This window comes from Anolis sagrei, chromosome 4 (assembly GCF_037176765.1).
Source record: "Anolis sagrei isolate rAnoSag1 chromosome 4, rAnoSag1.mat, whole genome shotgun sequence".
NCBI lineage: Eukaryota > Metazoa > Chordata > Lepidosauria > Squamata > Dactyloidae > Anolis > Anolis sagrei.
Window position 1 is genome coordinate 154,260,365 of NC_090024.1, and position 25,567 is coordinate 154,285,931.

The following is a 25,567-nucleotide window of genomic DNA, read 5'->3' on the forward strand; positions in this document are numbered from 1 at the left end:
ATACGGGCGTCCCCTGGTCCTTGCAGATGGCCAATTCTCTCACAACAGGAGCAGTTGCTCCTGACACGACAAAAAAAAGTTAAAAATAAAAAAATAAAAAACCAAGCCCTAGTGAAACCTTCTAACCCAGCATGAAAGTAAAATTCTGGAACAGTTTGCAAAATACATAGAATGCAACCAAGAAAGGTTGCATATGCACACTGCTTATTTAGAAGCCTGCTGAAAGCCCAGTATTTCATGATGTTTCTATTGGTGGATATCCTTCTTGTGTGTGTAATCATGCAACAGTTCAATTCAGTTGTGCTAAAAATATCTTTTTTGCCCTCTTGTTGCGACTGTGTAAAATATAGGTTTAATGTATTTCTCTTGTTTGTGACAGGGAGATGTTGGATATATTGGCAACACTGGAGAACCAGGAGAACAAGGTTTAAGAGTAAGTAGTAAATATGAAACATATTTTGAAAGCAATTAGTGCTGTATTTTAGAAATGAGAAATAGTATAAAGATTGGGAATTACAAATCTCCAGGAACACAGTGGATTAAAATGGCTTTTAAATATATTTGACTAATTAGTTATTTACTTTTTAAAATAGCTAATAAATATTTATACAGATTGGGCATCACTTATCCAGAATTCTAAAATCCAAAATGCTCTAAAATTGTCCACATGGGTGCCTGTTGCTTTCTAGGGATTCAATGTACACAAAGTTTTCTTCATGGACAAAATTATTTAGAATATTGTATAAAAGTATGTTCAGGCTATGTGTATAAAGCATGTTTAAACTTGGGTCACATACCCCAAGATATCTCATTATGTCTTGTGCAAAATTCAAAAAACTGCAAAATTCAGAGCACAGCTCATTCCGGGCATTTTAGATAAGGGCTAATCAACCAATATCTCATATCATAAGATATCTAGGTGAGTTATGATAAAATTAGTTTGAACATCATTTGGGAGGGGGGGGGGACACAACAACACCTGATAATGTTCTTTAGAGTTGGATAGGATTATGACAATGTGGAATGAATTTACGGATTTTGAACTTGGCAAACGTTGGTCATTAGATCGGTTTTTATTAACTGTTATTGTATAATTGGATTGTTTTAACTGTTTATAATTGTTGCTGCTATGTATTTTATTTTATTATGTATATTGCTGGCATCGAATTGTGCCTTTTTGTAAGCCGCCCTGAGTCCCCCTTCGGGGGTTGAGAAGAGCGGGGTAGAAGTGCTTGAAATAAATAAATAAATAAATAAATTCCAGAGACTTCTTTGCAAACTAATAGCTCAAGTAAATAAATAAACATAGTAATAATAATAAGATGATGATGATGATGATGATGAAGAAGTAATGAAGTCAATGCCATAATATAATAGTTTTGATCATTTCAACATTAGTGTTGATGACAACTAACCAATCTTTTCAATTCACTATAAGCTTCAATTAAGGGCCTGTGCCGTCGCGCCTGGGGCTATAGAGAAAGAGGCATGGACGTAACTGCTTTCCCCAGGGGATTGCTTTCTTGCCCTCCTTTAGGGAAACTGGAACTCCCAAGGACCAGAACACAACAGTTAACTCGAAATGATGTTTATTGTTAACAGTTCTCTTTCTTTGACACAAAGTTTATGTTTCAACTGGGAAAAGATACTTTATAAACTCTAAGTCCAGGGTCCCAGGAGTAATAAGCTGAGAAGCTTTTCTGGTTCCCTCTCTCTCAATGGCTATGGATGCCGGAGCAAACCACAACCCCAGTTCAGTGGCCTAAATTGAAGGACAAGACCTTCCTATGATGCCAAAGAACTGGTGTGAGGGCGCCTGAGGTCTTCACAATTCTATTCAGGGTGGTCTGAACATAAAGAATAAGACTCAGGGGTAAAACTTAAGAACTGGTAGTAAAAAATGCCTTGACCAGGGGCTTTTGGGCCAAACTTTTGGACACGTCCATCCAATGAGTCTTTTACTGAGGTAAAAAGGGTGAGGGAGAAACCTTCCCTTTCTCCCTTGGAAGGGGCGGAGCCTAAACAACAAAACTAGGGAAACAAGCCAATTGGTGCACAACAACAATAAATTGACAGCTATAGTAACCAATGAAATTTAACTATACATGTACAAGGTAAACAGAAATAAAATGGCAGTTTAAAATCCTGCAACTAACAGGATAAAAGTATATGAGGCGCCACACGCGCCGTCACAGGGCCCTTCCACACAGTCGTATAACCCAGAATATCAAGGCAGAAAATACCACAATAGCTGCTTTGAACTGGGTTATCTTGAGTCCATACTGCCATATATTTCAGTTAAAAGCAGGTAATTTGGGAGTTTATTCAGCTGTATGGAAGAGGCCTAACATTCAGACCTAACATATAAAGTGCTAGCTTTAGACTTTGTTTTCCACTGAAATAGAAGGCAGAGAGAAATTATTGTGGCCATATTGATTTGGAAGAATCAAACACTGAGGTCCTTTCTACATTACCATATAATCCACATTATCTGCTTTGAACTGAATTATATGAGTACACTGCCATATAATCCAGTTCAAAACAGATAATCTGGAATTTATATGACAGTGTAGAAGTGGCCTGAGGGCCCTTCCACACAACCTTATATTCCAGAATATCAAGGCAGAAAATCCCACATTATCTGAGTGTGGACCCAAGGTGGTTCCAGACAGCCCTTTATCTCAAAAGCGTCCACATTTTAAAAACACGTATGTTTTGGGGGTGTTGTCCACACATTATCTCAGGACTAGCTTGAGAGAACGTATGCAGGCCCTACGCCTACCCCTAAGCCCCCAGATCTTTTAGAAAAGTTTTTTAAAAAGCTTACCAGTGCTGCAGTTTCCCCTTAGAGCAGCTCCCTGGCACGTGCAAAAGATGCCAAAAGAGCGGGGGGAAGGGGGGGAGAGATTTTCTTAGTTTTCTAAGAGATCTATTTTTTAAAGTTTTCTAAAGAATCTAGGGACTGGGGGGGAGAGGGGGGGTATTCCCATAGTTTACTGGGCTTATTTAGCTCGCTAAAGTGTGGGAATTGTGCAGAATAAATGCACTATCAAATTAATTCGCTATAAACCAAGGTTTTCCTGGTTTGTAGCAAATTAATGTGGGACTGTCCAGAACGTTGTCTGGACAGCCCCTCCTTTATTGTGGGAGTTCCCTCAATAAAGGCCCTGTCTGGACAGGCCCTCAGATAACCCAGTTCAAAGCAGATATTGCGGGATTTTCTTCCTTGATATTCTGGAATATAGGGCTGTGTGGAAGGACCCTGAGTTTCAGAATCAGTAACATCACAGAAATTTGATTTTTATGTGTGCGCGAAGCCCTGCTTTAAAAATGCAGGTGTTCTTAATCTCATTGATCTTTCCCACTTCACTACACACCTTGGATACAGGAAACTAATTTCCCTATCGCATTCTCACACATTTATCAAGGTTTTCTCAAGTAATTTAGCCTCATCTATTCAAGATAAGTTTTGAATTTTTATAAAGGAAAATAAGACAGCTGCAAATGTCTTCAATATATTCTCTGTTCTTACTGTTCATAAATTGTTCTTATGTCCAATACCATGATGACATTCTAGTTGCTGAGATATTGCAGCATATGCTGTAGTGTCTGGAAGTGATGCCATCTCGATATATTTCTTATGAAAAAACAGGGTGTGCCAGGACCACCTGGGGAAGATGGTGTTCAAGGAAAAGATGGGTTAAAGGTACATTTTAACAGTTTTTACCATTAAACCCCTCCACTGAAATGTTTTTTTAAAACTTTTCTGAAAACTAAAAGTTGTCTTTACAGCCCTGCAGTAATATTGCTGCATGGAAATATATAATTTACTCTGTTATGTCTTACTGTTGAAGGCCTACACTAGAGATGCCATGCTAACCATGATAAATCAGGACAGGAAAAACTCACAAGCAGTTCCTGCTAACATTTGTTGCTATCTTCTTAGTTCAAGTATGTTCTCATGTTCTCATGTGCTGAACTAAGGACACAGCTATAGTGAACATATAATGTGGATTGAATGCAGCTCGAAAAGGTGGTGTTCTAATGACACATGGTGCGAACACACATAGGAATGTGAATTAGAAGCCTTAAACTAAAATAAGTAAAATCAAGGATATTTTTAATTAGGGCCTGTACTGTACATCTGTGTGCATAGGTGAAAATCATATTGCATGTCGAAAACAAGTAAGGTATGGGCGCTCTAGCAATCTGCACAACTGCATTGCAATAGGGGGAATTGAAAAAAAAACCCAAATGCTCCACAGTTGTGAAGCCGCAGGTATTGCAGATCCTGGAATGGGTCAGAGCCAAGCACCCTGGTACATATAAGCACTGCCCAGGCCTAGACCTATTTCCTGAGCTTGATAAGCAATCAGCTCCAAGTTCAAATCATTTCTTCCGTTGCCTCTTTCTTCCTGCCTTATATGCTACAAATATTTTTATGCATACCGTTCTAAACAGCATTAAGCCTCCATTTTAAAAGACTGCAAAGAAACAATGTATGGCACAATGATTATAACTGATAAATTAATGTTTCTTCTAACCATCATTTATGCATATGTCTGCTTTAGGGGAGTATAGGAGACCAAGGGTTTCCTGGAGAAGATGGTGAAAAAGGAGAGACCGGAATCCTAGGAGTCACAGGCCTCCCAGGTGAACCTGGCATGAGGGGCATTCCAGTAAGTAATCTCAAAATATAGCACAATTAACAAAAATGTAGGCCATTTGTCTTTCAGTTCCTTGCCACTCAGGTATTATATATGAACAATGCATGTTCCCTTGTTTGGGACAATATTTACGCGTTTATAAACAGCATAAGAATGTTGGGAGGGACCAAAATAATATTGGTCAAATTGACACTATCCAGAAATTGTCCATGACCCTTGGTCATGTACATTGGTCCCACTACTAAAGTTGCTGCACTATTTGAGGGTAAGAAGGTGAAGCTTTATTTTCCCAGGATTAAATTTTGGGGTTCCAGTGCCTGAAATAACAAAACTTTCCATGCAGCAGAACTGACATCTTGGGACAGGTGTTTGGAATCCTTCCCCAGTTGCACAATTATTGGACAGAAATGAGCTGAACAAGCATGAAAGTCACAGAGAAAGTTATAGCTGTTCAGTGGCTCATATGAAGCAAATTGTTGGTTCTATTCCAGCAGTAATTAAATGGGATATTCTGTCGCAGCTAATGCCAATTAGCACTTTTGCTGGCAACTACAGAAATAGGACCACACAAAGATGTTTTTGGAGGACAAACTATGCCTCAGATTGATAATTGAACATGTACTTTAAATGCCCAGGGTTTAGGTTTTGTATTTTTCCCTTCTTTTCTGTGGCTCCACTTCAGGCATTACATGAAAGGATGTAAACAAGAAGTGCACGTTCTGTTGTGTTCTCTGTTTCCACTGCTTGTTGAACTTCAAAAGCCTCTCCCAATCTTGAGAACAGGCTGTGGTCTCAAAATAGAGGCTTTCATCCTGATGATTTAAGACAGCAAGACATCAGCTACTGCACAGAATTTTATGCAGTGTGTGACAGGATTGCAATTAAATCAGATGATGGCAAATCCTGTTATATGTGTTTTTATCAAAATCAAACAGTTTCAGAATTGTGCAATTATAGGCCTTCAAGGAATGACACTTAACATCAGAAGACATATGTGTATTTAGGGCAATAATTCTATAATATTTTTCCAGGAGGAGCAAGACCCACTTAGTCTCAAAGTCTGCTCCTCCAGGTATTTTGGACTTCAGTTCCCAGAAATCCCAGCCAGCTTACTAGCTGTTATGAATTGCGGGAGCTGAACTCCAAAAGAGGACAAAAGGTTGGGAATTACTGGTGTAGTAGACCTGAAACAGTTAAGTAATCATGCCTAGGCTATAAATGACTCAAAGTCTCTCTTTTGCACTGTCTCCTTTTCTATTATCAATTTCTACCCCATTCTTCCTTTTACTATATACTTAAGGCCATTCCACACAGCTATATAACTCAGAATATCAAGACAGAATAACCAACAATACCTGCTTTGAACTGGAATATCTGAGTCCACACTGCCATATATCCCAGATAAACAGATAATGTGGGATTTTATTCAGCTGTGTGGAAGGGGCCTAAGTGTATTAAGCACTGATTCAGAAAAAAATGTTGATGTCAGTCCAGCCATTCAGATTTTGCATACATATCTCAAAAACAGAGTGAGTCATATCCACCAACCCTAGTATTACATTAATTTCATGTTTAATTTATCACATTATACTAGTTACAACACATTTGGATTATTGTAACATGCTGTATATGGGGCTTCAAAGGGTGTTCAGAAACTTCATCTGGTCCAAAGAGCTGAAGATATATTGTTACCTGGGGCTGCCTAATAGGACCACATGTTGCTGCTTCTAGAAACAATCATTTTGATATCATCTGGAGAGCCCTTTCCCTTTGCCACACTAGCTTCACATCTGGTTGGAAGATCAGAAGGGGTTTCTTAGTAGCTGCTTCCGTGCTCAGGGGCAGTAGTTCTCAACCTGTGGGTCTCCAGGTGTTTTGGCCTACAACTCCTAGAAATCTCAGCCACTATGCCAGCTATTCATATTTCTGGGAGTTGAAAGCCAAAATATCTGGCGACCCAAAGGTTGAGAACCACAGCTCTAGGGGCAAGTATAAATCCGGCTGTCCTGAGCAGAAATGATCTGACTTGGCCATCTCGTCTTCCATGTTGCTGCCCCAATGATGGCTAGACACAAAGACTTGCTTTAATGTGGAAAATGTTGATGTTTTTAACAATGTGTTGTTGCAGTGATAGTGTCATGTATTGGATATTAAGAAGAAGTGAATACAAACAATTGTCCATCTGGTCAGTATGCTTGGCCATTTTTAAACTTTACAGAACATTGAAGCATATGATGTAATTAGAACATTCAATTTTCTATTATCCACTCCCAGACTCCACTGGTTTATAATACAAATATTCCTGGAAGTCTGCCACAAGGGTGTGGACAATCCTGCCTCAGGGCTAAGTTAGATGAGACACAGTTAGGGAACTGTTCAAATAAGTTGCTCCCTGAATGACTTTTTATGATTGACATCCAGAAATATTATGTTGTGTTTTCTTAAATAACATACTGCAAAAAAAAAAAAAAAAGCTCAGGGACAAAATCTGGTCAGCTGCAACACATTTTATTCTGTTTGTTTTTCTTAGTCAAGTATAAAAACAATGTTTTATTATGAACCAATTAACAAGTTCTAATCCAGAAGTTAGCTGTTTATGTCTGCTGAAAATCCTTTTCTGGCTACATTATTTGTTTTCATAATGTGACAATCAGCAGCTTCCTTCCCTCCCTAAATTACTCTCTCTTGTGGCCATAAAAATCTGAGGGTGGGTGGGAAATTAAACAGAATTATGAACCATATTAACCATTCATTTTGTATATACAAAGAGTATCAGCAAGGTTTTTAAAAACATGGGTCTAAACTTTCCAAAGATTCAAACTTTTAAAATGTCTGTACGTTGACTGAGAAAAAGGCTGTGATGGCTTGTCATTGATAAGGACCAGTAAAGGTTGAAAATGAAAAGGCAGAACAAAGCCAGGTAGAAAGGGTGTCATGTGTATTACTGTGTATTGATTCCATGGAAGGTGTAACACAGGGAGGAGGCGAATGTCATCTGGTGCAGGACAGAGGAAATAATCCAATTCCAGGAAATGTAGTTATTGGTAGTTGAGGCTTTTAACTCAGGCTACTCTGTGTGGTACCATTTCTATACTAAAGAATGAAAAGTTGTGGCATGCTTGAGCCTTTGTCTTGCAGTAAAGGAATTCAAAGCTTTAACATCTTGTTCTCCTCCAAAGGATTTACCCAAAACCCATGAAGGTGTTTTAACATCTAGATTACTTTGTGAAAACTTTAATGGCTAGACATGGAAAAGCATGGAGGTTTTCTGCTTAATTTGTTTTGTGCTTGATTAAGGAGGTTGCTGGCTGATAGTCTGCATATCCAAACCTACTGTCAAGAACTGCACTAAGAGAAGTACATCATTGAAGAGTTTTCTCAGACCTGAATTTGACATATTTCAGTCCTTTCTTGCTCCAATATACTGTTTGCTAGATGGAGCTTTTGGCTCAAACACAAAATCTGTTTTATCCCCAGCTGTTGTTCTCTGTCTGGACATGTTATATTTTGGTGCAGTTTCCACTGTTTTGATTTTTTTTTTAATCCTAAAGATCATATCACTGTGCTGCAGCATGGAACCATCACGCTAATATTTTCAAGACCAAATTTAATAACAATTGAAGTGGCCTTTCTAACATAATTAAATTTACAGTACAGTTTAAACATGGTCTCAGAGCTGTTTTCTTTCCTGACAAATAACCGCAGGGGCCTGAAGGAGCTACAGGAAGTCCAGGTCAAAGGGGCCGTCCAGGAAAAAAGGTAGTCCATCTTCATTCTTTAGCTTATGAATTCTATTTGAATTATAAATACAGTGGGTTCTTGGTGTCCACTGCAGTTTGGTTCCAGGACACCTCTCCTCCCCCAACCCTTGGATACCAAAATCTGTGGATGCTGAACTTCCATGATATACGATGGCATAGCAAAATGATGCCCCTTACATTAAATGGCAAAATCAGGGTTTGCTTTTTGGACTGGGGGAGGGGGACTTTCAAGCCGTGGATACAGAATTCATGACATGGAGGGACAACTGTATTCCTTATTAATGAGAATCTATCATTTATTTAAAAATCCACAGATTGCCACTTTCAGCGGTTGTAATTTGTTTTCCTCCCACTTTCCCAATAGGGCGAAAAGGGTCAACACGGGCCCGCAGGAGAAATTGGAGCCACAGGTGACCCTGGCCAGAGTGGAGAAATTGGTCCAAAGGGTTCAAGAGGAACTAGGGGGCTCCCAGTTAGTACAGTGCTTGTTTAAATTACCAAGTCTTATAATTAAGTATGAAGATGCATGAAGAAGTCGTATAATGTGTGTGTGTGTAGGAGAAGAACCAAATCTTTTGGTCCCAACACTGTCACAGACTCATCCGGTGAAGAAATGAGAGACAGCCTTCTCAGTGGATATTGCCACCCACCTTGAAATTCCCTTCCATAGGAAGCTAGGCTGCCACTTGATTGGTTGCGGGAAATTATAGAGTGCCTCTGTACTGTATTTTTAACTTCACAGAAAGACTCCAGGCCTCCTTCTTCACATGTTTTGTCTCACTATACAAACAACAGCTTTCCCTTTGCATCTGTCCCCCGTTCAGCTATGGTATTTCACTTGGTTACACTTGCCCCCCCCCCCCCCCTTTTTTGCTATTGCCTGAAAAGACTGAGTTGAAGAGAATGACAATACTGTCTCTGTTCAACCCAGTGTTTTTGGACTCAACCTTGTGAAGCACCGTAGCTGGAAAGGGAATGGGCACATGGGCAAAGCTGTTGTTTATGTTGTGCAGAAAGACAGATGAAGAGGGAAGCCTGGGGTCTTCCCTGTACTAGCTAGACCATTTACAGCAAGAAAGTTATCTTCCTCAGCTGACTTTACTGTATGCAGATTGTCTGCCAGCAGTATGATTTTTTTCATCATGTAATAGTTGCACCCCCTTTTTTGGCCCAAAACAGCATATGCGATGAAATACAATACAATATATTCCTAAATCAGAAGTGGTATGTGCTCTGTCAGCTTGACTGATGAAGTATATTCATTATTGCCTTTACAGGGACTTATAGGAACAATGGGATCTACAGGAGAACCAGGAATTCCAGGTTATGGGGTATGACATACTTTCAAAATGTGTCCATATGTCTGTCAGTGTTTTGTATTAACTGTCATCTATGCATGTTGTACTGCAATTGCTCTTACCAATCAATTTGTGAAAAGAAATATCCATTCCTCTTATTGATGTATGCATTGCACCACAAGTGCGGTGCTTGCCAGGTTGTCATATGGAGATTTCAATCATCCACTGAATACAGATGACCAGAAGACAACTATTTTTTCATCCGTTTTGCTCCCCTTGTTCTCTCCTTTTTTTTCCTGCACTTGCCACTATAAAGCATACTTACTTGTTACAACAGGAACTATCTTTGTATGTCAAAGTAAGAGGAGAATGAACAGAGGAAACATCTTTTCCAGAGAATTTGCAGATACATTAGACTCTGGATCTAATAACCTTAATTGCAGGAAGTACAAACAAGGCAACAATACAGCCATTTTGATCATGTACAAGTTTGTATACATGATTATTTGACCGATGGACAAAAAAGTTTAAAAAAAATGATTTTTTGTTTTTGAAGTTTAAAGATTATGATTATTAACTTTATTTTGTTATTTCTTTTAACATTGAGATGTCAATTCCATGCTGCTCTGAAGGAACACTGCTGAAGGCTACACGTTTTTCTACTTATCTATATCTATATCTACCAAAAAACCACCAATATTTTTAAAATACAGTCTCTAATTATCATGGGGCATTGTAATCCAGTGATTCAATCCCCAAGCCTTGAGTTCTGTCAGTCTTTTAAAAAATTGTTCAACTGAGGATAGTTTTGTCTAATATGTCACCGTTGGCTGTATTTTATCTACACATCTGTGGTTTTTTTTTTTTAAGATGTTGGGATGGGTTGAAATTTACATTCAATTTTTCCTCTTTTTTTCTTAGGGTCATCAAGGTCAACCAGGATCACCTGGTCCTCCAGGTCCAAAAGGAGAGAAGGTATTTAAAATAGAAATTGACATATACATCCCTACTGTATAGGAATGGCATTATTAAATTGTATGACCACTTAACAATATTGTAGGAATATACTAAAGTCAAATAATGCAGTTCCAAGTGTAGATTCAATTCATTTTAGGACAATTTACTGTTGAATGGAAACATGGAATTGCTCTGTAAAATATTTCCTTTATAAACCAATTTTAATAAACCTTTTTTTTCTCAAAATAGAGCCGCGATATATGGAAAAATTTATGGGAGCAGCAGGGTGCATTGATATTTTAAGAAATGACTACCTAGGATAAGAAAATGTTTGAAAATATATTCCTTATGTTCCTCATTATTAGCTTATTAATATCCCTGAAGTTCATGACCAGTGATAATTGTTTTTTTATTTATTTTTTATTTTAGGGTTATCCTGGGGAAGACAGCACACTATTAGGACCTCCTGGGCCCATAGGTGAACCAGTAGGTCTTTCTTTATCCAGAAAACTACAGCCATGTTGTATAGATGAGTGTAGAATGGATATAGTTTTAAAACTCATCATATTTTTCGTTGTATTTGGTTCTTTCCATTAGCTCCTTTCAGCTTGTAAAAATGGATGTAGACATTCTCATCTGCTGCAAGACATCACCATGTCAAAATCTATCTAACTAGGAAGGTTTGAAGGTCCTTCCTTTCATGGACAAACATTGTAATCTATCTCTAGGAATACTCTTTCAGGACAATTCAAGAGACTCCATTACTGTAGGTGCCGGTTTCCTGGGGTGGGGGGCTCACTTCAGAGGTCTCTCAACTCAGAGGGTCTGGACTCAAATAGAAAGGCCATACAGAACAACTGGCTAGAACTTTATGCCATCAGATTAGCTCTCCTTCACTTCCAACAAGTCCCCAAAGGGATACATGACTTAGTCTAGACCAGAGGTTCTCAACCTGTGGGTCCCCAAATGTTTTGGCCTTCAACTCCCAGAAATCCTAACAGCTGGTAAACCGCCTGGGATTTCTGGGAGTTATAGGCCAAAACACCTGGGGACCACAGGTTGAGAACCACTGTTCTAGATAGATGAGACAGCAAAATTGTACCTGATAAAACAGAGAGGAGTTTCCTGAGAATCCAGTCAAACTGCCCTCCTCCCCTCATTCACATCTGCTTGCTTTTGCAGCAGACTTGGAACTCAAGGAATGCCTTTTGGGGATGCCTGGGCATACATGGTGGAAATGTACATGTGGGACTCTTCTCAGAAGTTACGTAGCTCTAGAATATTCCAAGTGTGATTTTGCACAGGCTCACTTCTGGCCACAGAAGAACCACATTTCTCCCTAAACTCATTCCTAGACTTAGTAAGAAAATATTTCCCTAGTGGCTTACACATTGGGCTATTGAAGGGAATACTGAAGTAATATATGTGAAACACTTTTGAACAGTGGTTCGTAAATTTTGGTCCTCCAGATCTTTGAGCCTACAGCTACCAGAGTTCCTCAACATTGGTCATACTAGATAGGATTTTTGAGAGTTGAAGTCCAAAGGACTAGACATATAGAAGCATTGCTTTTGTGAGTTCAACATTACATTTAAGTGTTAAGCATTATATGTGCTAGTTTCATTAAATCTTTCTACCATGTGTTGCAAAGGTAATCTGCTTTTCATTTTGAGTTTTCTCTCTCTCTCTCTCTCTCTCTCTCTCTCTCTATATATATATACATACATACACACACACACACAGTGTGATCTCCTTATCCATGAATTCAATGTCCAGTTTCACTTATCCCTGCTCCAAGAGTATCCAACTCCGAGAAGAGTCTTTGTGAGCCTCTCTAGGTCCTCCTATGGTGTGTTTCTCGCAGACATATAGTGAAAATACAGGATTTGCACTTATTCACCATTTCAAGTATCCACATGAGTTCTTGGAATGTATCTCCCATATATACCAAACATTAGCTAGCCATATTAACACATATAGTGTTGATTTTGTATACATTCATCTCTGTTGGAACTAATCCCCCCCCCCCCCCCCCCGCACACAGATTAGGACCTTTCATGGTTGAATGGAGGTATGACATTGTGTGAAATATCCCTTTTTTCCCCCTTTTTTCTGGTGAAAGTTGGATTTTCAAAAACATATTAATCAACTGTATTTTAAAATTTCCATCATGTGATTATATTTCAGTTTTAAACAACCTGGTCTGTTGGTGCCTGTTTCTTTAGGGGCCTATTGGTGAACATGGTGAGAGAGGAGAACCCGGTGATACAGGTTACATGGTAAACATGACTTAGGTTTTTATTTTATTATAATGTGTTCAATCTTTTATTTCAAACAGATAATAGCCTACCAAACAACTTTGTATGCATCTTAACATTAACCATGGTGATTAAGAAAGGGAAAGATAGGACAGGTATTAGCTATTGAGAGAAATCCTGATACGGTTTCCACAGGAATACTAAAGGGTATTCATTCAGATAGATAGATAGATAGATAGATAGATAGATAGATAGATAGATAGATAGATCAAATCTAAGAAATCTTGTGTAAAGATTTGTGAACTGGTTTGGTGAATAAGGTTGTAGTGTTTTCTTTTATGGTCTGTGTAGTATAGTACAAGATGTGGACCCAGGACACCTGGAATCAAATCCCTTTTCAATTAAGAAATTCCCAGGAGGTAACCAACTACCTCATAGAATTATTTAGCTACTTTCACTCTCATTTAAGAGAGGAAAATAAGATATAAATAAACAAATATAATGGTAATACTGGTAGTTTTTATAAAATTAAAGCTCTATATGGTTCTGGCCCAGCTTTCTTGTCCGAACTCATCTACCTCTACGTCCCACCTCGTAACTTAAGATCATCCGGGGAGGCCCTTCTCTCACTCCCGCCAATATCGCAAAGGTGGCTGGCGGGACAAGAGACAGGGCCTTCTAGGCTGTAGCCCCCCGCCTGTGGAACGTGCTTCCAAATGAAATACGATCAACCCCATCCCTCCTGGCGTTCAGGAAGAAATTAAAATCTTGGTTTTGGGAACAGGCTTTTGGACAATAAACATAAAGCAGCACTTTGACTGGAAATGGATTGGCAAGACAATATTTATGAGGATACGGTTTTATTGTTCTATCAATGGGTTTATGGACTTAATATTTTTTTAATGACTGTTATGATAATTTGGTTATAATTAATTGCTGTTGTTTTAACTGTATGTATTTATGGTTTTATACTGTGTTATTGATTTGTGACATCGAATTGCTACCTTTGTTAGCCGCTCTGAGTCTCCCCCTCCCCCCCCCGGGTTTATTTATTTATTTATTTCTCGCGCTTCTACCCCGCCCTTCTCAACCCCCGAGGGGGGACTCAAGGTGACTTACAAAAAGACACAATTCGATGCCGGCACAACAACAAGGTAAAAAATAAAACATATAAACAGTAATTAAAACAATTAAAACAATCCATTATACATCACAATCCCTAAAAACAATCTAGTGCTCAACGTTTATCATCTCAGAGTCCGTAAATTCAAATTCCACATTGTCCAATCCATCAATTCTAGTCGTTGCTTGTGCCTTATCTATCCGCCAGATTACCTGAAGGCCTAGTCCCAAATCCATGTTTTTAATTTCCTTCTAAAGGAGAGGAGGGATGTCGATGACCTAATTTCCCCGGGGAGTGAGTTCCACAGGCGAGGGGCCACCACCGAGAAGGCCCTGCTCCTCGTCCCCACCAATCTCACTTGTGATAGAGGTGGGGCCGAGCGCAGTGCCTCCCCAGAAGATCTTAAACTCCGAGGCGTAGAAGGAGATGCGTTCGGACAGATACGCTGGGCCGGAACCTTATAGGGTTTTGTAGGTCAAACCAGCACTTTGAATTGTGCTCGGAATTGGATCGGCAGCCAGTGGAGCTGACATAACAGAGGGGTGGTATACTCCCTGTATGATGCTCCGGTGAGTAATCTAGCTGCCGCCCACAGGGCAGGGTAAAAATGCTGTAAAAGGCGGGGTAAAAATGCTGTAAATAAATAAATAAACAAATAAAATTATATTTGATAGATATCTTCCTCAGAGAAAAGACTAGAAACTGCCATGATAAACAAACAAGACCCAAAAGGTGGCTGTAGCTTAAAATGTAGATTGAAAGCTTGCAGTGCAGATATATTACAGGTAGAAAACAGAAGTAAAGGAACATCAAGTGTATTACAGTGACAAAAACCAGAGGAAGGAGCAAGAGCAAGTTGGATGGAAAGCAGAGATAAAGTTTCTAAAAGTCATATGCCCATGCATAGAACAACTGTGTATTTTCACCCTAGTCTGTTGGGGAGCTCCCAGTAGCACAATGGGTTAAACTCTTGTGCTGACAGGACTGCTGACCGAAAAGTCGGTGATTTTATTCCGGGGAGCCGAGGGAACATGCTGGGACATGAGACAAGTTCCCCATGGGATGGTAAAACATCCAGGTGCCCACTGGGCAACGTCCTTGCAGACAGCCAACTCTCTCATACCAGAAGCAACTTGCAGTTTCTCAAGTCACTCCTGACACAAAAAAGAAAAGCCTAGTATGTTGCAAGAAAAACTTCAGATTGGAAAAACTTAAATATGGTATATTTAGAAGAAAAAGAGTCAGTGAGGTATCAGCACTGAAAGCAATATGTTGAAGAGCTAACTACCACTTCCTCAACAGTCTTGTCAAAGGGTAGTATGTTTCTAGCCCATAAAATGCTATGTCTCTTATTCTAGGGTCACCAAGGGCTTCCAGGAGGTAGAGGTGCTATTGGACAACAAGGGCCACCAGTAAGTCTGTGCTGAATAAGAGGGTAGAAGTCGAGGGGATCCTTATTTATTTCCCACTAGTTTTGATATTTGCTGGTAATTGTTTTCTATTGCTTTGTTTTTCCCAAGGGTGAACCGGGTGAAAGAGGTGAACCAGGACCAAAAGGAGAGAGAGGATCTCAAGTAGGTCAAAAAGAATACACACACACACACACACATTAAAACTGCTTGAAATTAATGATACACAAAGTCTAATACTTTTATTGATAAGCCTGCACATATGTTATTTGTTCACTCATCTTCACATTCAGTTGTTCAGGGCATTTGTTTCTTACCTCTCAACCCACCAAACTGCTGAGGTGATGCAGAATTGCCAAAAATACTTTTAAAACATTAACTCAGTTACTAAAAACCAATTAAACTAGTTTAAAATCTACTTTCAAAATAGTTTTTAAAACAACCAGAGTAGACACCCAGTGAAGACACAGCATGGTCTTCACTGCTTGCCAAAAACTCAGATCGGGCAGGGATCAAATGCTGGTATAGTGACCTAGACATGGAATAGGGGCTGCACATGTGTCACATACATGTGCATATGCACCCTCTAACACACATACACGCCCTTTAGCTTGCAGTGATTGGGATTCTGGAGCCTCACTTTGCTATCTACTTAGTTTGAGAACTGGAATCACTACACTGGGAAATTGAAAGTCTTTTCTCCCTCCCCCTGGAGCAATCCTGATCCCGATTTTGTTTCCCTGCTCCCGTTAACAATACACCCTGTTACTTTAAGATGGGGAGGAGCCAAGTTCACATCACTATTCCAGAAAAGCGAGTAGGTTTTTTTTCATGCTTTACAGCTAGGCTGGAAGATGAGGGGCTCCCTACATGAAATATTTTAGGATCTTGATCCATGTAGCTTTTGGATTTGTATGCACCACTTTTTAGAATGAGACTTTTAAGAACTATAACCAACTAAAGATCTTTAAACACTGACATCAGAGACAAATGAGGCAGTCTGCGGGTCTTTTAAATACTGCTTTTGTTTTTTGCTTGAGTTCATTTCTATCATATTTTTTAAAAGCTGCTTGTGTGGACATACTTAAATCATTTTATCCTGTGTCCTTAAAAGGAAGTTACTCAGGAATCTGGATCTGGAATTGCAGCCAGTTTGATAGAGGCAATCATTCAGCAAATTCTTTATGCAAACCAAAACGCTTGCACTGTTTTGTACAGCAGTACCCCCTGCAGGTACCTTCTGGAACTTGGGCAGATTTCAAAATTAATGATGGCATCTCGGGACTTTTATTCAGGAGGACAGGAGCCTGTTATCCCACTAAGGATGTTTAAGCAGTAAGGCTCTGGACTGTGGCCATTGTACAAAAATCGGTTTGAACTCATTTGTAAAGAAAGTTTAGCCATAGTAGAATGCCTGTGTATTTGACACAAGGAGAAATGACTAAGTTCCAGAGAACTACATATAAATGTCTCACTTCTAAATAGTACTTTGATTTGAGGATACAATTAAAGCTGCTTGTGATGTATTCCACTGAAAAACAATGCCTTTTCATATATTTTAAAGCATTGTAAACAGAATTATTTTAATATTCCCATTGCACCTTCGGGCTTCTACTTTCAACCAAGTCTTGCTCCAGTAAAACATGTTTCAGTGGGACATGTGATAATCTGTGACTGGAAGCAAAATCAATAGTTTATTAACTTGCATGTCTTAGGAGCTCTTCAAAGCCCATTCCATGATCACACTATTCTTTAGTTTTGGCAGTACATGCATAATGTAGTAACAAAAACACTCAAATATAAAGCCAGCCTTTGCGGTTTCCTTTCAAATGTTCCATTTCTGTCTCTTGGGCTGAAATATTATATAACAGCTTTATTCCTAAAAATAGTTTAGCAGTCAGAAGTTTAATGAAAAATCTTACAACTGCAGTTAAACATGTGCCCATAAGTTGAACAATTGTACATATAGTGTCTACATGGCAAAAGAATTAAAATTTAAAAATCTGTTTTCCTTTTGTTATCTGCCTCTCTTTGAGCTGTGAGGAGAGGCAAGTAACAAAATTGCTGTGATTATTACTATTAAATAGACTCCAGATGGGTAACAAATGAAAACTGTTTTGGACTTCAACTCCCACAATTCCTAACAGCTGGGTGTTTTGGACTTCAACTCCCACAATTCCTAACAGCTTGTAGGCTGTTAGCAATTGTTGGAGTTGAAGTCCAAAACACCCGAAGGGACGAAGTTTGCCCATGCTTGTTTTATAAGGTACAAATACAGCTAAAAGCCCTAAGTTATACCATTGAGCAGAATTTAGATGGTGTAAGGTTGAGATCAAGCACTGAATTAAAACAGACCAAAGCATTAAAATTGATGCCCTTTTAAAGCATAAGAGCTAGAATTATTGTATTAATTCAGAAGATTAAAATATAGATCTATATTCGACTACTTTGGAAAATCTGATCTACTTTCTGGCACCATTCCCTCTCACTTCCGAAGGAAAACAAATTGCATTCAGGGTCTTGCATCTTTGATATAAAACACAATTTTGCTTCCCAGAATATAATAACCCATGTTTTAATCACCACCACCAAAAAATGGGGGGTTGCAGAGAAGGACAGGGATCACCCACTCCAATCTACCTGGTGGTGCCCTCAATACATCATATATTTCTGATCCCATTACCCCAACCTCCTAGCCACCACAATGAGATATACAAAGATAATTGTGTGACACTATTAACTTAGTCCAGTGTTTCTCAAACTCTGCTCCTCCAGGTGTTTTGGACTTCAGCTCCCATAAATCATAGCCAGCTTGCCAGCTGTTAGGAATTGTGGGAGCAGAGTTTGAGAATCACTGCCTTAGTCCAATGTGCTTTCTCTTTTATATACATATATAATAATCTTTATATGGAACAAAGATCACTTTGGATTCAAATGAAAATGTTGTATTATGATATAATCCTTGGTCTTTAGAAATAGGTGGCATAGGGGAAGAACCTATTGTAGAAGCTGACAGAAGTTTAGGTGACTTTGGCTTGGTTCAGACAGAAAAAAAAAATCAGGGTTTCAGATCCTGGTTACTAAACGGTGATTAAACTACAATTTCCTTCGCAGATTAACAGTACTGAAGTGGGATATGCATGGGGAGCATACAGGCACATGACTTCTTGGATGATAAACCATGGTTAGAAACCCAATATTATTAATTCTAAACTGGACCATTTCCTCTGAGTAGCTGAGTATAGAAGACTACTTGTTGGAAATCCTTTATATTCAGTGAAATAGTACATAGCTAAGTTCAACTTTGTAGTCTGGAAACATGTAAAAAAAATTATCCACCTTGTATAGAAAATAAAGTATCATCTGATCAGAAGATGCTCTGAATTGTGAAATAATGAGCCATCTTTGAGCCATCTTTCACCAAAACATAATGACTTTGGGAGTCATGCTTCTGTGCATGAATGTGAATCTTAGACAGACTCCCATACCTAACAAAAAAAAAAAAAGAATACACAGCCAGTGTCATATCTTACATTTTCATGATGTGGGAGTGATTTGGGGTGGGGTGGGGGGGGCTCTGACTCAACTCTGGATAACAGGGCATATTCCTAGCTCCTTGTCAGAGAAATGTAGGCCCCTGCCCTACTGTTACATCTCATTTATGTTATCAGATAATTATATTTTGAAATTTCTAGGGTTCCGTGGGTGCAAAAGGAATGAGTGGTCAAGCTGGGAAACCTGGACTGCCTGTAAGTAAATAAACTGTTGTGTTAATGCTGTATTCATATTTCAGACAGCTGACAACAGGTTTCTTCATGCAGGGATGCTACTGATGACAGAGAAATGAGAATGAGAACAAAGGTTATGTGTAACCCAAAGGGTTGAATAGCAGAGTAACAAATTGTTAATGGGTATATTTAATCTTTACAGCACAATCTTGCTTTGTCATAGTTTATTATATTATTCCTGCATTATTATATTATTCTTGTAAATTATTCTTGCAAGTAGGCTGTTAGGAATTGTGGGAGTTGAAGTCCAAAACACCTGGAGGGCTGAAGTATGCCCATGCCTGGACTATACAGTGTCCAGTGGGGAACTTAAAAGTGCAATGGATAAATAAACTATTTACCTGCAAATAAGTCCACAGTCTTCAGTAGGACATACTTTCTAAGGGATACATTAAGGATTATATCAGATCCATTTTGTATTAGGGTTGCAATTGAAATTCGCAAATTCCCCAACTCTGTCCAAATATAGAGTGAAGAAGGCTGTGTGGCATTTAGTTTTTGTGTTGAAAGTGTAGCACTTTCCAAAAAATGAAGCTTTTTGGACAACATATGCAAAAGGGCTACACAGTTTCTCATTACTGTTATGGGGCGTCATGGGTGGGGAGGGGTACCAAAGGTTACAGCATCCAAAGGATCCAAAGGTTACAGAAATCAGAAAAATGAAGATTTATCATCCCAATATTATACACTCATTTGTGTTTAAAGCACACAATAAAGATTAATGTCATTCTGGACAAATTTTTCTTCATTTATTACTAAATCAGATTTTAAAAAATAGTTTTGAAGAAATTTTCCCTTGTTCAGGCATTTTCCTATGGTTACCCTTCTAATTTTATCTGCTATGTATAACTTTACTGACTATGTGCCCTTCCACACAGCCATATAACCCAGAATATCAAGACTGGCAACTCAACAATATCTTATTTGAACTAGGTTACCTGAGTCCATACTATTCTAGTTCAAAGCAGAAAACGTGGGGTTTTATGCAGTTGTGTGGAAGGGGCCTATGCCATTCTTTGGAGATCAATGTACTGTACTAATTTAGAAGTGTGCAATTTCTTTGTAGAAAATTTCTTACGATATTAGCTAGCACACTTGTATATCTGTGCTCTGTTTAGATCAGCAGGAAGGCTTCTGCTTAGGATGATCTTCCTGCTGTTCAGAGCAATGCCTTCTCTGCTATGGTTCTTCAGCCATCAAATATCCTTTTTGGGAGAACTGTGTTTTATTGCAGCTGTTCCCATCATTTATTGTCTAGCTGTGTTTTTTACCATTTTGAGGTGGGTTTAATTGTTGAGCTAAAGTAGATTTATTTCTAAGTCATTCTCACGTGCCTATTGTATAAAAATAGTTTATTACATTAGAAGAGGAAACAAAGGCTCCTGGCCAACAGTCAAAACATGTTTCACAGACATTTTATTTTTCTGAATATCTTATCTTCTTCACCAGAAATCTTGAGTTCCAACTGATGAAAAAAATAAAAATATGATGGGTGAAAATATCTGCAAAATCCTGCCTGTTTTATAAAATATAGGCCCAACTTAATAGACTTTTTCCATAGTGAAATATGCCTTGGTAGGGGTGGACAGGACGGCCCCAGCTGCCGCAGTAAGAGCGGAACTGTGGATGGCTTATCCAAAATCAGGGCCTACAACTACTGGGCAAAACTGATGGCCATGGAAAATGATAGACTCCCAAAACTGTGCCTGTTAGAGCAGATAGAAAATCAACATCAGACCTCTTGGTTAGTTCTCCTGACAAAATACATTAGGAGCTGTGGACTTCCGACTCGGTATCCGAATCTCTTAGAAGAGTTAGACCCAAAAATAGTTGCTCAACGAGTATTGGATATAGAAGGCCAAAAAGACATCGCTACCCTCAGTAAAGCTGGCTCACTGAAATGGTTAGGCCGCTTTAAACATACTTTCCAAACAGCTCGATATCTAAAAACAGAAATGCCTAAACACCTTAGGAGGGTATTTACCAGAGCTCGTTTTGAACAGCTGGATACAATGGACAAGCACGGAAGGTTTAATCAAGTCCCATACAACGAACGATTTTGTATTTGTGGAGCACCAGAGGTGGAGGATATCACACATGTATTGTTCAACTGTGAGCTGTATAAGAAAGAGAGAGACCATTGCCTTGGACCATACATTATTCAAAAAACACACTGGGACCCATATATTAAAACCTCATTTTTGTTGGCCGGCCAGAACCCTAAAATAACACACAAAACAGCCCTTTTTCTATTCAAAGCAACACAGCTGAGAATTGCACATTTAGAATCAATTGGGGTAAACTGTGGAGGTGACGCAGACATTTGACCTGAACGAGATCTTGTTAACAGCTTGTTTATTTTAACTTCTTTTATACCGAGGGTTGTATGTTGTATGTATGACTATGTATGACTATGTGTTAATTGTGTTATGTGTTAAATGTTTTGATACGGCCTTGCTTGCAAGACAATAAGATAGGCTTCGCCTGGGAAGAGTCAATTTGGGACAAAATATTAAAGACGAATAAGAAAGTAATTTCAGTTATTTATAATACATTATTAACCTGGCTAACGGAGTGCGAGCAAGTGAAAACATGTATGATAAAATGGGCCGAAAATATAAGAAGACCTATTCAATTTAGGGAGTGGGAGCAGATGTGGAACAAAAAATTGAAATATGTATATGCAACAGATTTAAAAGAAAACTGGATAAAAATGTTCCACAGATGGTACACCACTCCTAAGAAACTATCTTTAGTGAACAAGAATACTTCTGATAAATGTTGGAAGGGTTGCCATCAAACAGGTACTTTTTATCATATGTGGTGGACGTGTAAGGAAATAGAGAAGTATTGGACGAAAGTACATGAAGAGCTACAAAAATTTTTGAAGAGAGTCTTTAAGAAGAAACCAGAATATTATCTATTGGGATTTACAGATTTGGAATTACACTTAGATGAGAACGAAGATAGACTATTTACCTATGCTACAACAGCGGCGAGAATATTATTGGCGAAGTTTTGGAAACAGGAAGATATCCCTACCACTGAAGAGTGGTTAGGGAAATTAAGAGAAATAAGAGAAATGGACGAATTAACTTTTTTCTTGAAAAAGAATACCGGGAACCCGATAAAGAGGACAGATTGGACTCTATATGAAAACTACGAAAAGGAAATAAATAAATAAGAGGAACATTATGAAGTGGATATAATGGAAAAATCATTGAGGACACAACACCTGATGGAGAGATGGAAGTCAATTTTTATCTTATTTTTTTTCTTTTTTTCCCCTTTTTTTTCTTTCATTTTTGTGTGTGTGTGTGTCTTTTATATTTTTGTATTTTCTGGTGGACTTGGGGGTAGGGGGATGTACCTCTCTTTTTTTCCTACTTTCCTATCATCTTTTTTAATATTCTCCCTCTTTCGATGTTATTCTTAAAATCTTAATAAAAAACTATTATAAAAAAATGTTTTGATGCGGCCAATAGGCCAATCAATAAAACGTATCTTAAGATAGCCTTGGTAGGGGATTTCAACATGTGTAGGGGACATCGTCTTATCAGCACCAGTTCTATTGTCATTGTCCCTGCCCACTTGGTCTCCAGTCATCCTGCATTGATCAGGAACATTTTGAGGGACTTTTTCCGTCTTATTGTACTTTCACATAGAAGCCTCTAGCACAGTGGTTCTCAACCTGGGGTCCCCAGATGTTTTTGGCCTTCAACTCCCAGAAATCCTAACAGCTGGTAAATTGGCTGGGATTTCTGGGAGTTGTAGGCCAAAAACATCTGGGGACCCCAAGTTGAGAACCACTGCTCTAGCAGTAGGAATCTCCATCTGGAAGTGGGAAGAATTCTGTATTTGTCCAAACAGATGTAAATGTCCCCCAGATCTTCCCACTGAACATGCCAAGACCAGAAACAGAGAAGAGGGGACTAATGTGTCTGCAGGCACTGAAAACAGCCTCCACACATGTAGTGACTGAACTAGGGGTATTTAGTGTATTTGAGAGTCACGGGGAAGGAATTCATAAAGAGTTTCCATTTTAATAACACTAATAGAAACCATTGCAAACTTATACACAATGCGAGTAAATAACTTGTGTTGGAAGAATATGGCACTGCTTTGAATCATTTTCCAAAATGATTTTTCATGTCCATGGTTATAATCCAACTTCCTTTATTTATTAATTGAATCTAGTAAAGGTAAAGGTTTCTCCTTGACACTAAGTCTAGTTGATTCTGACTCTGAGAATGGTGCTCATCTGAATTTCTAAGCCAAAGAGCCGGTGTTGTCAAAGATGCCTCCTAGGTCATGTGGCTGGCATGACTCCACTGTTACCTTCCCGCCGAAGTGGTACCTATTGATCTACACAAATTTGCATGCTTTCGAACTGCTAGGCTTGCAGAAGCTGGGCCTAACAACAGAAGCTGACCCCATCTTGCAGATTCAAACAGCTGACCTTCCAGTCAGCAAGTTCTGCAGATTAGTGGCTTAACTTGCTGCACCACCACAGCTCCCATTGAATCTAGTGAATCTTATTAATACCAGTAAATTTCTAGAAGGAAAAGTACACAAATATGTTCTGTAAATAGAGCTGATTTACTCCAAGAAGGAACACATGTATTTTGTTCATTTTCTAAATCTGTTCACCAGCTGGGTCTTTGATCAGTCAGAATGGAACATCACTTGGGAGTCGGGGAGAATCTGCCGTACTTTGAGCTGTCTTTTTCCTGGCAAAGTCTCATGGTTATTTCCTCTTTTTAACTTTTTCTAAAAGTACTTGGTTGTCTAAAATATGGCTAATGGAGTGAATATAAGATGAAATATATGTTTCATACACAGATGAAAGAAAAAGTTAAATATTCTGTTAAACCTCGTTCCACCAACATGATTGTATAAGTGGCAGAAGCTTGGGGTAGATGGACTTCATTTTTTCCCTCAAAAGGGCTCATAATTTTTCTGCTCTGTCACTATGTCACTGGGATGGAATAAACATTAGATAATGTTATTTCTTCAAATAAAAGAAGAAGAAACCTAAATATCGTGTCCTTCCATCTCATCCCAAACTAAACAAAATTGGCTAATCAACTTTAGGTAGAAGATCTTTTTATTGTGTAAAATTAGCACTAGTGCAGTTTGGTTTCAAATAATGCCATTTCAGGGCTGATGAGATACATTTCAATCTTGTTTCAGGGTAAGCCTGGTCCGGCAGGCCAGAAAGGTGCTTTGGGCTATCCTGGACCAGAAGGTATTCCAGGAAACACTGGAAAGCCTGGATCACCTGGGCAACTGGGCTTACCTGTGAGTAGTATTTGCTGTATTGTTATACCTATGACTTTTCTTTTAAGTCGTAATATAAAAACTGAACATCACTAACAAATGCATGCAAATACCATGGGGGGAAAAGAGAATTACATAGTAACTTCTTATGTCATGTCTGAAGGCCTGTAGCATTAACATTAACTAGGAATTAATATTTCATGCAGATCATGTTTCTTGACATACTGTTGTGGTGTCAGATCAAATATGCAAAAGGAGCTCATATGCTGCAATGGAAACCTATAAATAAGATTTTAGTCACTTTTGGCATTATTTGTGCTTTAATGCCAAAACAAAACAAAAAACCCCCCAAAAAAAAAACTTCTGAGAATTCCAGCATTCCTTAATCTGAAGCCAGATTTCTGTAAATAGTCAGTGGGGATTTTCTAGTATATCTTGGAGGCATAATAACTGTGTATGCAATTGTCAAAGTTAATTTACGAATAAAAGTATATTTCTGTAAATAGCATATCCTAAGCTGCCGTCTCTTTCTCCACTTTGTTTATTATTATTATTATTATTATTATTATTATTATTATTTGATTAAGAATTCATTATTATTTAACTGGGTCCATCTGTGTTATTAATGCTTTACAGGCTCATGTGAAGAAGCAAAGCAATATACGGTTATATATGAAATAACAGTGGTTCATTTGAATTGCATTTATTATCTTGACCGTATAGATTGCTCTCTATTTGCTCTCTATCAAGGGTACTAGAGGAAACCCAGGCATTGCTGGACTGGCAGGATATCCTGGAACTCAAGGATCAAAGGGGTTACCAGGTATGCCGGGAAACATTGGACCACCAGGACTAAAGGTACTTGAACAGCAGCTTGTCAAGCTGGTTGGCACTGGGTTTCAAGTCATTCTGTCTTTTTGTCTGGAAATAATAATGGGAAAAAACCCAGGCGTAAGGTATTTTGCATTTGATATAGTGAGTGAATGACATAACAATAGATTACTTTAATCTCTGTAGTATCTACAA

The 25,567-nt window shown here is 38.6% G+C and overlaps 1 protein-coding gene across 3 annotated transcripts in view; it reads left to right on the forward strand.

Moving 5' to 3' along the window:
- The window catches only part of COL24A1 (collagen type XXIV alpha 1 chain), a 215,046-nt gene that overhangs the window by 165,796 nt on the left and 23,683 nt on the right, over window positions 1-25,567 (forward strand). For all 3 annotated transcript variants that reach the window (XM_060773864.2, XM_060773865.2, XM_060773866.2), the window contains exons 35-48: window positions 380-433; window positions 3,653-3,706; window positions 4,572-4,679; window positions 8,373-8,426; window positions 8,793-8,900; window positions 9,706-9,759; window positions 10,648-10,701; window positions 11,113-11,169; window positions 12,909-12,962; window positions 15,423-15,476; window positions 15,585-15,638; window positions 19,169-19,222; window positions 24,455-24,562; window positions 25,292-25,399. In XM_060773864.2, coding sequence (XP_060629847.2) covers window positions 380-433; window positions 3,653-3,706; window positions 4,572-4,679; window positions 8,373-8,426; window positions 8,793-8,900; window positions 9,706-9,759; window positions 10,648-10,701; window positions 11,113-11,169; window positions 12,909-12,962; window positions 15,423-15,476; window positions 15,585-15,638; window positions 19,169-19,222; window positions 24,455-24,562; window positions 25,292-25,399 — 975 coding nt within the window. The remainder of the gene's footprint in view (window positions 1-379; window positions 434-3,652; window positions 3,707-4,571; window positions 4,680-8,372; window positions 8,427-8,792; window positions 8,901-9,705; window positions 9,760-10,647; window positions 10,702-11,112; window positions 11,170-12,908; window positions 12,963-15,422; window positions 15,477-15,584; window positions 15,639-19,168; window positions 19,223-24,454; window positions 24,563-25,291; window positions 25,400-25,567) is intronic.